This window comes from Microtus oregoni, unplaced genomic scaffold, assembly GCF_018167655.1.
Source record: "Microtus oregoni isolate MIOR12 unplaced genomic scaffold, Mior012 000003F_ref0000135, whole genome shotgun sequence".
NCBI lineage: Eukaryota > Metazoa > Chordata > Mammalia > Rodentia > Cricetidae > Microtus > Microtus oregoni.
The window spans coordinates 64,181,983-64,196,694 of NW_024543062.1; the positions used below are offsets into that span (position 1 = coordinate 64,181,983).

The 14,712-nt window shown below is 50.4% G+C and overlaps 1 protein-coding gene across 2 annotated transcripts; it reads left to right on the top strand.

The window, feature by feature from the left end:
* Window positions 1-1,892: 1,892 nt before the first annotated feature.
* Window positions 1,893-12,759, top strand: Fmod (fibromodulin). 2 transcript variants are annotated; one of them, XM_041648493.1, is made up of 4 exons: window positions 1,900-1,947; window positions 2,186-2,231; window positions 5,003-5,991; window positions 11,026-12,759. In XM_041648493.1, exons 3-4 carry the CDS (start codon window positions 5,010-5,012, stop codon window positions 11,175-11,177), a joined length of 1,134 nt encoding a protein of 377 aa, XP_041504427.1. In that variant the 5' UTR covers window positions 1,900-1,947; window positions 2,186-2,231; window positions 5,003-5,009; the 3' UTR covers window positions 11,178-12,759. The 2 variants fall into 2 exon arrangements, with proteins under 2 accessions (XP_041504428.1, XP_041504427.1); XM_041648494.1 differs by lacking the exon at window positions 2,186-2,231 and having other exon boundaries at window positions 1,893-1,947.
* The last annotated feature ends 1,953 nt before the right edge of the window (window positions 12,760-14,712 follow it).

Sequence of the window (14,712 nt, forward strand, 5' to 3'; positions counted from 1 at the left end):
CTGACAGCAGAAGGGTCATTACCCTTTGGCCCTGCCCATCTTCTAGTCTAGAGTTATAGAAGTGGGTGTGCCATTTGAATGTATTTGACGCCCATAGCTTCATAAGGAATGGCACTATTAGGAAGTATGGCTTTGTTGAAGTAAGTATGACATTGATGGAGGAAAGTGTCACTTTTGGGGGCAGGCTTGAGGTTTCCCTATGCTTAGGATACTGCCCAGTGTCTCAGTCAGCTTCCTGTTGCCTGCAAGATGCAGGACTCTCAGCTCCTATTCCAGTAGCATGTTTACCTGCATGCTGCCATGCCCCCTTGTCATGATGATAATGGGCTTAACCTTTGAAACTATAAGCAAGCCACCTTGGTTAAATGTTTTCTTTATAAGAGTTGTCACAGTAAAAACCCTAACTAAGACTGTGTGTGTTTTGGAGTCACATAGAATGAACTTGACACCTTGTTCTTTGTACCTCTTCCCTGCCAGTCACTCTGGATCAGGGTTCCTATTTCCAGGGCAGAATAACACTATTTAATGGCCATTAAATGAGGTGACAAAAGTAAAGTGGATGCTTTAGCATAGGGAGACACACCCCTTCCTGTAGCCTCACACTAACCAAAGGTACCATCCTCCCAGACACTTCTAAATTCTCCAAATTCAAGTCCTCTGAGAGTTTCCCACTTTGTATTTCTTTAAATTGAAGGGTGTTTCTTGGGTGTGGACATGAGCCAGCTATTTGAGGAAAGAACATTTAGACCTATGGGTCATCTGAGCTAACTAGACTCAATGTGAGCTACAGTCATCATGGTTCTCGAGGGTTTTCCCTTAGTCCCTCAATTCCAAGTTCAGTTTCGCCAACTCATTGGTCGCTCTGTCTCTCCGCTGGAATGCCTAAGTGGTATCTAACTTCGTATGCCCAGAGTGTAACTTGGGTTTTCCATCCAATTCTGCTCTTCCCGCATTGGGCAGTGGTGCTGCTGTCTACCCATGGGCTGAATGAAAATGCCGACAGTCCTGCTGGACTTTCCTCAGCTTTGTAAACTTGATCCATCTATAAGACATCTCAGTTCTGTATAAAGTATCCCTGTCCCCTTCTACACTAACCCAATCTGACATCGCCCCTCCTCCTAGCTGGGCAGAAGTCCCCTTTCTCCATAAACAGGCCTACTACAAACTAAAAGAAAAAAATCATAAACAAGAGAGCTGGAGAGATGGCCCAGCAGTTAAGAGCCCTGGCTGCTCTTCCATAAGACACAGGTTCAATTCTCAGCACCTACATGGCAGCTTATAATCACCTCTTACTTCAGTTCCAGAGAGTCTGATGCCTTCTTCTGGCCTCCTTGGGCACTGCACTGATGTGGTACACAGAGACACATTTGGGCCAAACACTCCTCATATGCATAAAATAAAATAAAATAAAATCTTCTTAAAAAGTGTAAGTCAGATCCTAGTGTGTCTCCTTCATAAAACATGTTTCTAAACATTTAGGCTAAAATCTTTCCTGTGGTCTAAATGCCTCCTCGCTGTCTAGAGCCCGCCTATCTCTCCAGCTTCATCTTCCCCTGGCTTAGGTGTTCCACATCTGTAAAAGGCGTATTAACAATAAGAAGAATCCCTAACTTTCCATCTGTTCCAGGGGCAGAAAGTGGTCGCCATCAGCAGGAGGCAGAGTAAGTCCTCCAGGCAGCCTGCTCTCTTGTGCACTAGTCCAACACCCGACTACAGAGGGTGTTTGAGCCAAGAAAGACAAGCGCAGCCTCCCTGAGGGGACCAGGGTTGCTGAAAGAGTTAAAAGACTTTTTCTCCAAACACTGGCCCTCCCTCTCCTGTGTCTGCTTTATGGGCTTAATGAGAGATCCAGGCACTTCACAAGGGACTGTACGAACAACTTCAGGGGCATCGCTAACTCCTTCGGCAGCAAGAGACCTGAGGCTGCCAGCGCTTCAGGGAAGATAAGTACGTGGAAGGAAGGTGGTTTTTACAGCATTGGGCTGACAGAATTTTGTGGAGCTCGGTGTGAGCTCCTCCCGTAGGGCAGAACTGAAAAAGCCCGCTTAGGCTCCTCAGCCCCTCTTCAAGATATTTGATTAGGAATTTGGGGGCGGGCCCTGGCGGGGCACAGACTAGCACACTCTCTGTAGGCACTCACTCCTCTCTCTCTCCTCCTCCTCTCTCTCACATTCTCCAACCCAAGGAGGCCAGACAGAAGGACGGGGTCACTCTGAACGGTTCAACCCAAGGTAAGTGTAGTCATATTACTTTAGGTTTTGTCCCTTGTAATTCTACAAGAAGAGAGAAAGGAAAGGTGCAGACTGGGGAGTCGAGTAGGCAAAGATGGGTTATTCCTCCCACCTGGTCCGTGACACCCATGGATGCTGAAGAGGGGTTACGGCAGGGAGCGTGAGCTTCATCATGTTACTGGATTCCTAACAGCTCCCTGTGGGTGTTGGGAGCTTCCATTTCACAAGCATGATAGAAATTGCAAGAACCTCTCTGCTGCTACCCATGAATCCCAGCATGCTTGGGGCTTGGGGCACTTTGGAAGGTGGTCTTTGAATGTCCCAGAAATCTCATATAGAGGGGCATGGTACCCAAATGTTAGGGGGTAAGTTTTGTGTAATATGTGTATTGTTGGGATGAAAGGGGGAGAAAAAAGAATTGACCATGTCTAGGGAGTCATGGCTGCTCTTCCATAAGACACAGGTTCAATTCTCAGCACCTCCATGGCAGCTTATAATCATAAGCTGGAATGAGGTCCCCCTCAGCCCAGGAGATGGCTTTTAGTTTGACCTCAGCTCAGATAGAGAGAATTTCCCTAGAGTGAAGAAATGACAAAGTACAGTAGCTTCTGAGTCAGAATCTCCAAGTCTGAGCGAACCGCCCTAGGGATTCTCACACTGCACAGAAGGTCACTAGCACAGAAACAATTTAAGGGATTGCAACCCTGAAGCAACATTCTAGATCGGTGGGGTAAGGACAGGCTTGCACTGCTACCAAGCAGCTATGCCTCTGAGGAGAGGCCACCGTGGCTGGGCATGGAGCCCCCTGGAAAGTCGAGTCTTGAAGAGGAAGGTATCTCCTTTCTGCCAAAGTGCCTAGTCTGGAAGCGGGTGGAATGGAGACAGAGACTTAGTGTGCCAGCCCTCTCTAAACAGCCACCTTGGTCGGTCCTGCAGCAGCCCAGGGCTGTGCATGGAAAAAATGCTGTCTTGGCAGTAGGCCGCTCCATCCGTCTTCTCTCCTGGCCTGAGTCAGGGACCAGCCAACATCCTAGGCTCCTCAGACACACTGTGGCTCTTTGTTCAAGGGCTGGGACTGCCCAAGGATGAGCCAGGGTGCCCGTTCTGAGCCGTCCAGCAGATGGTGGGATGAACAGACCTCTGATGGAACTGTTTCCAGGGAGCAGCAGGGCCTGACAGGGATGGTGCCCAAACATTGAGTAGTTAGAGCGTCATAGTCAGGGCACCTCTCATCAGTTCATATAGAATCTAATGTTGTCTTTAAGCTCTTCTCGTGCCCTGTCCACATTGCCAATTCCAGCATGGTCCAACAGTGAGAGCGCACCAGGAGACTCTCTTAGGCCAGGAAAGGTTCCAAGCACTCTCTGTCTTGACAGCTGTGTTCTGGGAGGTCCCCCTGCTCACAGGGACTGTGCAGTGCCCTTGCCGCAGGAACCCGGGCTAGGGTCCCCAGGCCAGATATGACACCCTAGTCTCCATCTTCTACACCTCCAGCCTCTCTCCTGGAGACCCCAGTGCGCCTTGTTCTTGTCTTGTTGGCGTAGCAAGCTCCAAGGAGACAGGTTCCTCAACAGTGTGGGTGATAAATAAGCCTAGAAAGACAGGTGACATCAACTAGAGGAGGTAGCTTCCAAGAGGAGAAGGGATGCAGCAGGCATAGTGACACATGCCTTTTACCCCAGCACTGGGGAAGCAGAGGCGGGCAGATGTCTGGGAATTCCAGGCCAGCCTGGTTTACAGAGTGAGTTTCAAGACAGTCAAGGCTGTATAGAGAGACTCTATCTCAAAAAAAGAAAGAAAGAAAGAAAAAAGAAAAAAGCAAAGAATGAAAGAAAAGAAAAAGAAGAGGGATACTAAATTCCACTCCTGGCTATAGTTCCATTTCTATCCAATTCTCAGTGCCCCTGATCCATTTCAGTTGCCTCTCACGTAGCTATTGCAATCCCCATGGTGGGTGAGGGGAGTATTAAGTCTTCAGGACCACAGGAAACAGAAGCAGACCAGGCCAGACACAGTACAGTCAGCCCAGAAAACAACTACTAAAGCCGTGCTGGGTTCCCAGCCTGGAAAGTCTGGCAGTCAGGGTACACATGCAGCCGCAGAGCTGCTAACCAGTGCATTTTCTCACCCAGAAGACTCACAGACGATGGCACTCTGGAGAATAGCCCAGACCTTGTGGTGGCCACAGGGGAACCACACCCTCCTACACACTCAGGACCAGAAACCCCCAGGCTGCCTGAGAGATCAAAAGATCTTCCAGAAGTCGCTCAGCTATTCCCTTTCCACGTCTCAGTTAATTCTGGAGACATCCTGGATACGGAAAGAACCAGGAGATGCTTGGGTTTGAGCTTTCAGAAAAGATTTCCCTGGGAGTCCAAACTAGATGGGAATTCAGACCTCAAAAGTGTGGCAACATCACTGGTACAGGAAGGTTTACAACTTGGGGGAGAGGATGTTGTGTGCTTCTCAGCTTCAACAACAGCCCCAGGCCTCTGCCTCTCAGATTCCATTCTAACCTCAGACTCCTTTTGTTTTTGCATGAGCAGAAGTGAGAGAGCACTGACCTCCCCCAGACACCGGCCCTGTTCCCTGGGTGTGCAGACCCTGTGGGAGGCGGCACTTGGAAGGAAATGCGCACCTCCCGCCCTCCAGTGCTTGACTGGGTAGTGTCATCTGTGTAGCTCAGAGCCTGTGGCCACCCTGAGGCGCCGTCTCCCCTCTGGCACCTTCACTTATGTCCCCCACTTGCTCTGCTCTCTCCCTCTCTCCAGAGACAAGATGCAGTGGGCCTCCATCCTACTGCTGGCAGGGCTCTGCTCACTCACCCAGGGCCAGTATGATGAAGACTCTCACTGGTGGATCCAATACCTCCGGAACCAGCAGCAGTCCACCTACTACGACCCCTATGACCCTTACCCCTACGAGCCCTCGGAGCCTTACCCCTATGGCGTGGAAGAAGGCCCAGCCTATGCCTATGGTACACCTCCTCTACCAGAGCCCCGGGACTGTCCTCAAGAATGCGACTGCCCACCCAACTTCCCCACAGCCATGTACTGTGACAACCGCAACCTCAAGTACCTGCCCTTTGTGCCCTCCCGCATGAAGTATGTCTACTTCCAGAACAACCAGATCTCCGCCATCCAGGAAGGTGTCTTCGACAATGCCACTGGGCTGCTCTGGATTGCTCTCCATGGCAACCAGATTACCAGTGACAAGATAGGCCGGAAAGTCTTCTCCAAGCTGAGGCAGCTGGAGAGGCTGTACCTAGACCACAACAACCTGACCCGGATGCCCGGCCCACTGCCACGATCCCTGCGAGAGCTCCACCTGGACCACAACCAGATCTCGCGGGTGCCCAGCAACGCCCTGGAGGGCCTGGAGAACCTCACAGCCTTGTACCTCCACCACAATGAGATCCAGGAAGTGGGGAGTTCCATGCGAGGCCTCCGGTCCCTGATCCTGCTAGATCTGAGTTATAACCACCTCCGCAGGGTGCCCGACGGTCTGCCCTCAGCCCTGGAGCAGCTGTACCTAGAACACAACAATGTCTACACCGTCCCTGACAACTACTTCCGGGGCTCCCCCAAGCTGTTGTACGTGCGGCTGTCTCACAACAGCCTCACCAACAACGGCCTTGCTACCAACACCTTCAATTCCAGCAGCCTTCTTGAGCTCGACTTGTCTTACAACCAGCTGCAGAAGATCCCTCCTGTCAACACCAACCTGGAGAATCTCTACCTCCAGGGCAACAGGATCAATGGTGAGATCTGGGGGAGGGAAGGGGCCCCTACAGTGCTAATGGGAATACAAAAGAAATGAGCACAGGGAACCAAACGATCAATCAAAACCCTCACCACCAAAGCTTGCACTGGCCCTTCAGCAGAAGTAAGAGAGCCACTATAGAGCTGGTTGGCTCCAAAGGCCACTTCCTAGGAGAAGCAAGTTTCAAGGTGAGCACAGCGGCTGTGGAGAGGCAGGATGAAAACAGTTAGCAGGAGGTATTGCCAGGAAGAACTGGTCACTTAACAAGTCATCTGTGGGGAACATCCAGGGAGCATGCGTGAAAGGAAGGGAATCTCGTGTTAGGAGCAGTGAGAGATGAGTCTAGAGAGGCTCTAGAGTAATGGTTCTCAACCTGGGGGTCGAACGACCCTTTCACAGGGGCCATATATCAGATATACTGACTATCCAAGATTTACATTACATTTCATGCATCCATAACGGTAGCAAAATTACAGTTATGAAGTAGCAACAAAAATAATTTTGTGGTTGGGGTCACCACCACAACGTGAGGAATTGTATTGAAGGGTCGCAGCATTAGGAAGGTTGAGAACCACTGCTCTGGAAGGATATTCAAGAAGAGATTTTGTTATCTTCTGGGGTCTGCCTCAGGAGGAGGTTGGGCCAAAGAGCTGAGGTCTCTGAAGATCCTTATGATCACCAGCAGATACAGCCTCTCTGTCGGCTCCATGACTCCTGCGGGTGCAGCCTAGTCTCCTGGTGTGGGTGTTTATTTTTCAAACTTACCAGTTGATGGACAAGAGTGGGCAGCCTCTCAGAGCTGAGTGTGGGACTCTTTCTTGCCAGTTCTCCCTGGAGTCCAAGGAGCCTGTGGTGGCAAAGGTCCTCCCTGAGGCAACGTGAGCCTGGCTGTGCAGGCTTCGAGCGGGAGCACGGACTGGGAGTTTTATAAGAATTTCTCTGCACAGACAGGCCCACCTCTCTGAGGCTAAGAGCTAAAAGATGAATGTCTGACTGACAGTGGCCTTTCAGCCTCTTTCTGTTAGGATCTCACACTCAGAACATGCTTGCCTTATCCCAGTGGCTTCTGATCTCAGCAGGGAGGCACTGAGCCAGCATTTAGCTTCCCTCCGTTGTGGCCCAGTGTGCTCTGGGGAAAGGAGGCCTGTGAGTGACCACGCAGAGGGCTTTGAAGTTCCTTTGACCTGCAGAGAAGGAGTGAGCCATTAAAGCACAGGAGAGACCCAGTCCTGTCCTCTCCCTCTCCCCCTCTCCTCTCAGGGGGACAGATCAGTCATTTGGCAAGATGTTAACAGCCAGCCAGCCTTTCTCAGAGGGAATAGGGGAGGTTGCAGTGGGGCTGTGAAGGGAAAAGGTGTCTGTCTGGTCCTTTCTTTTGAACTGCAAGGCCCATTACGTACACCCTAGGTTGGTTTTTTACTTAAAGTCTCTCTTTTCGGGGAGGAGTCTTGTTAGTCCCAAGGTGATGTCGGGAATCATTTACTCTATCTTAAAGATATCACATACGCCCAGAGTTTGGCATTTTCTCACGATTTATGTCCCACCCTGCAGTCACCTCCCACTTACTCTGAATCCAGAAGAGCTGTCATATGAGAAATGTCACATGACACTCGTCCAAGTGCAGCCCTGAGCATGTGGCAGGAAGGCTCTCTGGGAAAGAGCACAGAAGCTAACGTCTAGCCATTCAATCAGAGCGATGAGACAAGAAGAGGCTGTGCCACCGCGTCTCTCATCCCCTTTCTGTCTTTATGCAGAAATATCTGGTCAGACACAGGGCGATCCCTCTCCTGAAGGCAGATCCAAAAGTAAATCATTCAGTGAGTTGCTCCAAGACCCTGCAAGGAAGCTCTCTGTTCAAATCACTAGAAAATGGCCGCATCTACCCCGGATCCCTGTGTAATCAGTTTGGACCTAATTCGTCCTTCCCTCTCCTGGTTATCATTTATTCTCTCTCATGGCTTCTTTTTAATAAGCAGAGTAACACCGCGCCATACCATTCTTGTGTTAGTAAATCGCGTGTGCACAGTGTACGATCCAGTTTCACAGTCAACCCATGGTAACACGCGGTCAGCTTGCCTTCTTGTGGCCATTTCAGAGTGGACAAGTCCAGTTTGGGTGCTTGTTTTCTGAATTTCCAGGATGGGCAAGTAAGGTATAAAGAAAGAAAAACCATCTCTCCAGGTCACCCAGCCTAGGGAAGAAAGAACCCTCAACCCCTGCCCTTGGTCAGAGCTCGTAAAGGCGGCATCTTTGACTGAGAACAAGGGGAAGCCCACCCAGCTCCCTAGCCTGCTCACCACATACACTGAGGAAAGCAGGAAGGAGCTCTTCCTGCGCTGGCAGCCGGGGACCATGTTGGGGTGAAGGTGTAAAAAGAGCACTTATGGGATGTGGACAACAGAACAGGAGCTCCAGACCTGCGTGCAACTAGGCACAGCCCCCCTTCCCTTCAAAGCCTTCCTCACTTTTTCCAACCTGGCCGAGAATGCGGAGGCAGAGTCATGGAATGTTATTCCGAGGCTGTGGGATCCAGTGGTGCGGGGCAGGATTGGAATTTGGAAAGACTTATGTCAGTATTTAATCTGGGCTGGAAAACGTCTGCCAGGGCCTCCTCGCAGAAGCCCTGACCTACTCTGTGGGTCTGAGGAAGGTAGTGGGGGGGCTCTCAGAGTCCCACAGACATCGGATCTAGATGCTGTGTCTAGTTGCTCACAGATGTGGCCCACATTTATGTACCCATAACTGAGTCTTGGATTTTTAGCACAGTCTGCAGGCTCCCTGTTGGGACGTCTATCTCAGTCCCAAATAGAATAATAGGAAGTGACAAAGATGTTGGCCACCTCATGTCTCCCCAAGGTCCCTATACACAGATAACAGACCCAGCCTCCATCTGAACATTACCCACTAAATCTGTTTCCAAAGATCAAAGGGGAAACGAAAAAAAAATCCAGATCTTCTCCCCCCCAAAGGGTATTTCCCAGCACCCCACTCTTCCAGGGGCCTGATTATTCTCCAGCCCATCTTGGTCAGTTCTTAATGGAGATTAAAAACTGATGGTGTTAATTCAAAACCACATTCCTCCTCAGCCTTCTGTGCCATCTTCCTTGGCAACCTTCATTTTCACACTCACTGCCTCCCTGGAGGAACCCCCTCCCCATTGTCTCTGAAAAGTGGGTTAGCTCCTACCAGCCCTGTTCTGATCGTAGTTCCAGGCACCTCTGCAAGAAGAGGGGAATCTCTGGTGTGACAAAGGCAGCCCTGCTCTACACCCGGGCTGCAGCTGCCAGTGTTGTGTGGATCATAGCTCCAGGCCCCATTGGCACCTCTGACAAGAGCGGCCAAGTGGAAGGCAGCCCCAACAGGCTTCACCATGTCTGGTGCCGACGTTGCTATCTCCCTTGGAGTTTTGACTGGGATCTTGATTTTTTGTTTTCCTTTCAAATGACTGGCAGCAGACCAGAGACCGGTAGTTGACTCTGGTTGACTCACCCAAGAGGACAGCAGGGATAACTGTGGGAGGCTTTGTGTTGCAAGAAAGTTATGATATCTGTTCCATGGCTTAGGGGAACTCCTCTCCAAAAGAGTCCTTGGTGACTTCTGAGAGTCAAAAGAAGCAAGGTCCTGAGGGGATGGCTCTGCCTTCACCTGCAGACCAAAGTTCAGAGCCCTGGAACTCGCAAGGTCCGGAGGAAAGGACACCCAAGGACATTCGGGGACAAAGCACAGGTGGAAGTGGGAATTTGGGGCCTGTGCTTCAGAAGCTGGAACCGCACCCCAGTGATGGTGACAGCCCGCCTATAATTCTAGCCTCAAAAGACAGAGGATCCCTAAGGCATGATAACTGGCTAGCTAGCAAGAGCAGACGTACCAGCAAGCTCTGGGTGTGACTGAGTGACCTTACCTCAGGGAAAGAAGGCAATTGACGAGGATTCCTAACAGTTGCTCTTGGTCTCCATATGCATATGCACAGATGTGCACACACATACAGGTGTTTCACATACATGTAAACATGATACACATATGCATGAAAATGGAAAAGGGGAAAAAATAATGAATAACAGGGGCAGACTACAAGGTGTGGTGGTACACACCCGAAATCCCCCACTCAGCACGTGGAGACAAGAGCGTCTGGCATTCAAGGCTATGCTTAGCTACATAGTCAGTTTGAGGCCGGTCTGGACTATATGAGATCCCATCCCCAAAAGTAAAAGTGACCCATGTAATCATATGCAGGAGGCAGGGGAATCACTTATTTGATTTTGTTTTGCTTAGTATGTTTTTTGAGACAGGGTATCTCTATGCAGCCCTGGCTGTCCTGGAACTCACTGTGGAGTTCAGTTTGACCTTGAGCTCACAGAGATCTGCTTGCCTCTGCCTCCCTGGCCTTAGACTAAAAGGCCTGCAACACCACGCTTGGCCGTTCATTTGACTTTGGAGCACTGTGACAATGCTGGGTTTCCAGCCTGCCTTCCCCTTCCAGGCTCCTGGAGGCTCGGCACACAGACACTCGTCTCTAAAGCCAGGATTTCTCTCCTTCACTTCCTACCACTTTCTAGACCTGTGAAATGACAGGAAATATTCAAGAACGGTGTCCCTCCACTTCCGGAGCGTCCTCTTGGTGGTGTGTCATTAGCAAAGCCCTCCTCCAGAGGCAGCCGAGCTTTCGCAGCCGCTGTCGTCTATACCTACACTCTGCTTCCCCCTGCTGCCCACAGATAGGAAAAACACAAGGCTTAGTGAGAGGAACGCCCAAGGACATGGGGGGCGGGCAGCGGAGCAAAGTACAGGTGGGGGTAGGGGAACCAGAGGCTGAGCTGCAGAAGCTGAAACAGGGCCGGGTCTGTTCCCAGCACTGTCCCAAACAATGCCAATCCGTCTGACTCCAGCTCTAGCCCTGATACTCCACTCTTCCTCCCCACCCCTGCCCCAGTCTTTATTTCAGGGATGCAAAAGGGCCCTCCCTCTAAGCCGGTTTTTTATCTGACTTCTAAGCTGGACTTCTTCCACCCGCCCATCCTTTTTGTCCCGCCAGAGTTCTCCATCAGCAGCTTCTGCACGGTGGTGGACGTCATGAACTTCTCCAAGCTGCAGGTGCTCCGCCTGGATGGGAACGAGATCAAGCGCAGTGCCGTGCCTGCGGATGCGCCCCTCTGCCTGCGCCTCGCCAGCGTCATCGAGATCTGAGGGGCCTCGCTCCCGGCTCGGGCTCGGGGCACGCGGCCCACAGTCACCCGCTGCATTCGGCTTGGATGGTCTGGTTTGGCTTTTGCTGGATGGTCTGAGGCAAGCAGGTGACACAAGTCTCCTTTCAATAGGCAAGGTTAGGTGGATCAGAGACCCTGTCAGATTCTGCAAAGGACAAAAGTAGCGGAGGAATAGCCTTAGAGTCCAGCCCCCCAAATCTTCCTATCACTCAACCTTCCCCATGACCTGATCTGGCAGAGTGTAACCTTGCATAAACAATAGCATATAACCATTTTCAGACAATCTGACTTTGGGGGCTGTGCTCAACAGCATGGTCCAACTGCTACTTCTGCAGTTACTCTGGGCTCCTATTCATTGCTCCTCAAAACATACCTCTTGCACAGCCACCCCCTCCTAGACCCAACCCAGCCACTCTGCCCTCTCTCACTAAGGCCTCTTCAATGCCCTAGGCAGTCAGGAGACACACTCCCCCTCAGGCCCCCATGGTAGCTGTTCAGCAACCTGTGGAGAGAGGCCACACTATTGTCTGAGGCTAAAAGGGTGCCTAAGATCACCACTATGCCTCCCTAACCTCCTCTGTTTAAAGCCACCAAATCGAAGGTCATCAGCATACTGATGATGTCATGGCTTGACAACCAGAGGAGACAACCAGTTCTGTAATGGAGGATCAGATTCAAAGGAGGGAAGGGTTACCTGGTACCATCACATCCATAATGTGGGTAGGGAACAGTCACACCTCAAACAGGCAGAACTGAAGGGGCAGGCCCTGTCCCCAGTTTCATCTGCCCCAACACGATCTGTGCCCCTTCTTGGGCTTTAGTCTTGAGGGGGCAGCAGCGTGGTTTTCAAAACATGAGAAAGACCCATCCTTCGATCCAAGTAGGGAAGTTTGGTGCCCAGATGGCAGAAGCAGACTCCACCAGCCTTGGGCCCACCTGCTAGCCCAGCCTAGGGAGTGATCTCAGTAACTGCTTTGTCCCTAAGGCTGGAGCCTAAGGTACCAGCTTTGCCAGAGATGCTCGCTTGGGTGCAAGAAGCCCAAACCAGGCCAAGTCTTGCTACCCTGGGCATGGATTCCTGCTTTACTAGGTGAAGCCACGCCTCTTGCCCAAAGGTCCCTGGGATTTGTAGTGTGGCTGACAGCAATCCTGTCTTCTTTCTAAAGGTGATGTTGCCTGGGCACAACCCACAGGCTCTTCTAGATCCCACTGGGATGGAGCCGTCTGGGCAGCCAGCAGCAAGGACCAGTTGAGGGATGTTAGCCGGAGTCAGGTCTCTGTCCAGACACCTTACAGCCCTGATTCTGCGTGCACTTGGGAGCAAGTGTCTCTGAAAAGGGAAGGGGTGGAGGAGGGTGCTTAGACTGTGTCCTGGGCTCCAGAATCTCCAATCCACAAAAGCCAGACCAGCTTGTTTCAACAAGGGAGTGCCGCGTGGGGGGCAAGGCTGCCCTGCCCAGGGCTCTTGGGACGCACCTGCATGTGAACCCGTCATGCCTCTATAAAGGGTCCTCAGCATGGGGCGAGCATGAGTGGTGGTTAACCTGACTAATAAAGTTATTTTATCCATGCACCTGCAAGGATGGAGTCATTGGAGGCAGCCCTCAGATTTGCCTCAGGACACCTAGTCACACAGGCCTCGAGCTGTATTCCTTCTTTCTTTTTTATTCTTCTCGAGTAAGTATAGCTAAGAGCTTTTAAAGAGTAGCCAATACAAAAAACTCAAGTTAGCAAGTGTGTTATAAACTTAAATCTCACTACTTACACACCCACTTGTCTTCCAGGAGAAAGACAAACTGGTTTTGAGGGTTGCTTTTTTTTTGTTGGTTTTGTTTCTGTTGTTGTTGTTGCCCCCCCCCCCACACACACACACACTAAATGCTTTTCTCCCTCCTCCCATGCCAACTCTGTAATTCTGGACCTAGCAGCGCCCCGGTACTGTTATGTTAATGGCTTCTGCCCTCTAGTGGCTCCTGTCCAGAACTGAGAGCTGTCTGACCTAGCAAAGCTCACTTGGTCCTGGAAGAACTAAGTCTGCACCCACCTACCTACTTTCCACTCCTCTTGGTCAATGTTTCTTGAAACCCTTCAGGTGCCAGATGCCAGGCTAAGAACTTAACATTGTCTTGAAGTACGAAGGGTGTTTGCCTCTGCACCTTTGGTGCAGAGGAAAACCGAAGTGGCTGAGGATAAACACATGCCAAATTCTGACCACCCCAACTCCTTTTTTGTGAAAGTGAACTGGGGAGTGTTTTAGGAAAGAGTGTGAAAGATGTGAGTGCCTTGGAGATTCGGTATGGGTGCCAGGGAAGGGTGAGGAGATGGGACACTTATGAAGGGGTCTAGCCAAACAGCTGCAGGTTCTTAGCAGCTCAGCTACCCCAACTGTATTAACTCTTTCTGATTACTATGGCAGACACCTGACATCAGCACCTTAAGGGGGTAGGGTTTATTGCAACTCTTAGTTTCACAGGGTCTTGCTTGTTCTACCACAGGAGTAAAAACGGCAGCGAGTATGTGGCAAAGGACCATTCACATCACAGCAGAGCAGAAAGCAGAGAACAAAGCAGCAGCTAAGATCTGAATATAACACTCAAAGATTTGCTTCTAGTGACCTTCTGCTCTCTAGAATCTACCTCCTAAATTTCCATTGTAACTGGAGGCTTCTCTCCCACCCACCAGTTCACTCTGGGGCTTAATATTAATTACAAACTGGCCCATTAGCTCAGGCTTATTACTAACTAGCTCTTAAAACTTAAATGAACCCATTTCTATAATTCTGTATTTTACCATGAGGCTCATGGCTTATTAACTCAATCTTGCTTCTTCAGTGACTGCTGAGGTCTCTCTGACTCTGCCTTCTTTCCCCTTGTCTCTTTGCTTGAATTTCCTAACTAGCTATATTCTACCTGGCTATTGGCCAAATTAGCTTCTTTATTATCCAATGGTAATAAGACATATTCGTAGCATACAGAAGGATATTCCACATCATTCCGTAGCTCCCAAAGTAGACCCACCAGCTGCAGAACAAACATGAAAACAGGAGACCATGGGGGACATTCCAGCTCCAAGCCATGGCATCCCATCCTAGCCTACAAAGGATTATGGGCATCTCATATGGTAAAATATACTTTAACCAAACTTCAAAAGTTCTGAGGTTTTTGTTTTGTTTTTGTTTGTTTTTTTGTTTGTTTTTTGTTTTTTGAGACAGCATTTTTCTTTGTGTAGCCCTGGTTGCTCTGGCCCTTGCTTTGTAGACCAGACTGACCTTGAACTCAGAGATCCACCTGCCTCAGCCTCCTCGGTGCTGGGATTAAAGGCGTGCACCAACACCACCATCTGACTCCAATAGTCTTAACAATCCCAACACCTTTCAGAATACGGATGTTCAAAGACTTTGCTGGGACTCAAGGCGACCTTTTAGTCAGGAGGCTCAAAAAGTCAAAAGAACGCTACCTGTTCATAGACTATGGCAGAGGGGTGAGCTTTCCTATTCCTACAGGAAGATGGGGAGA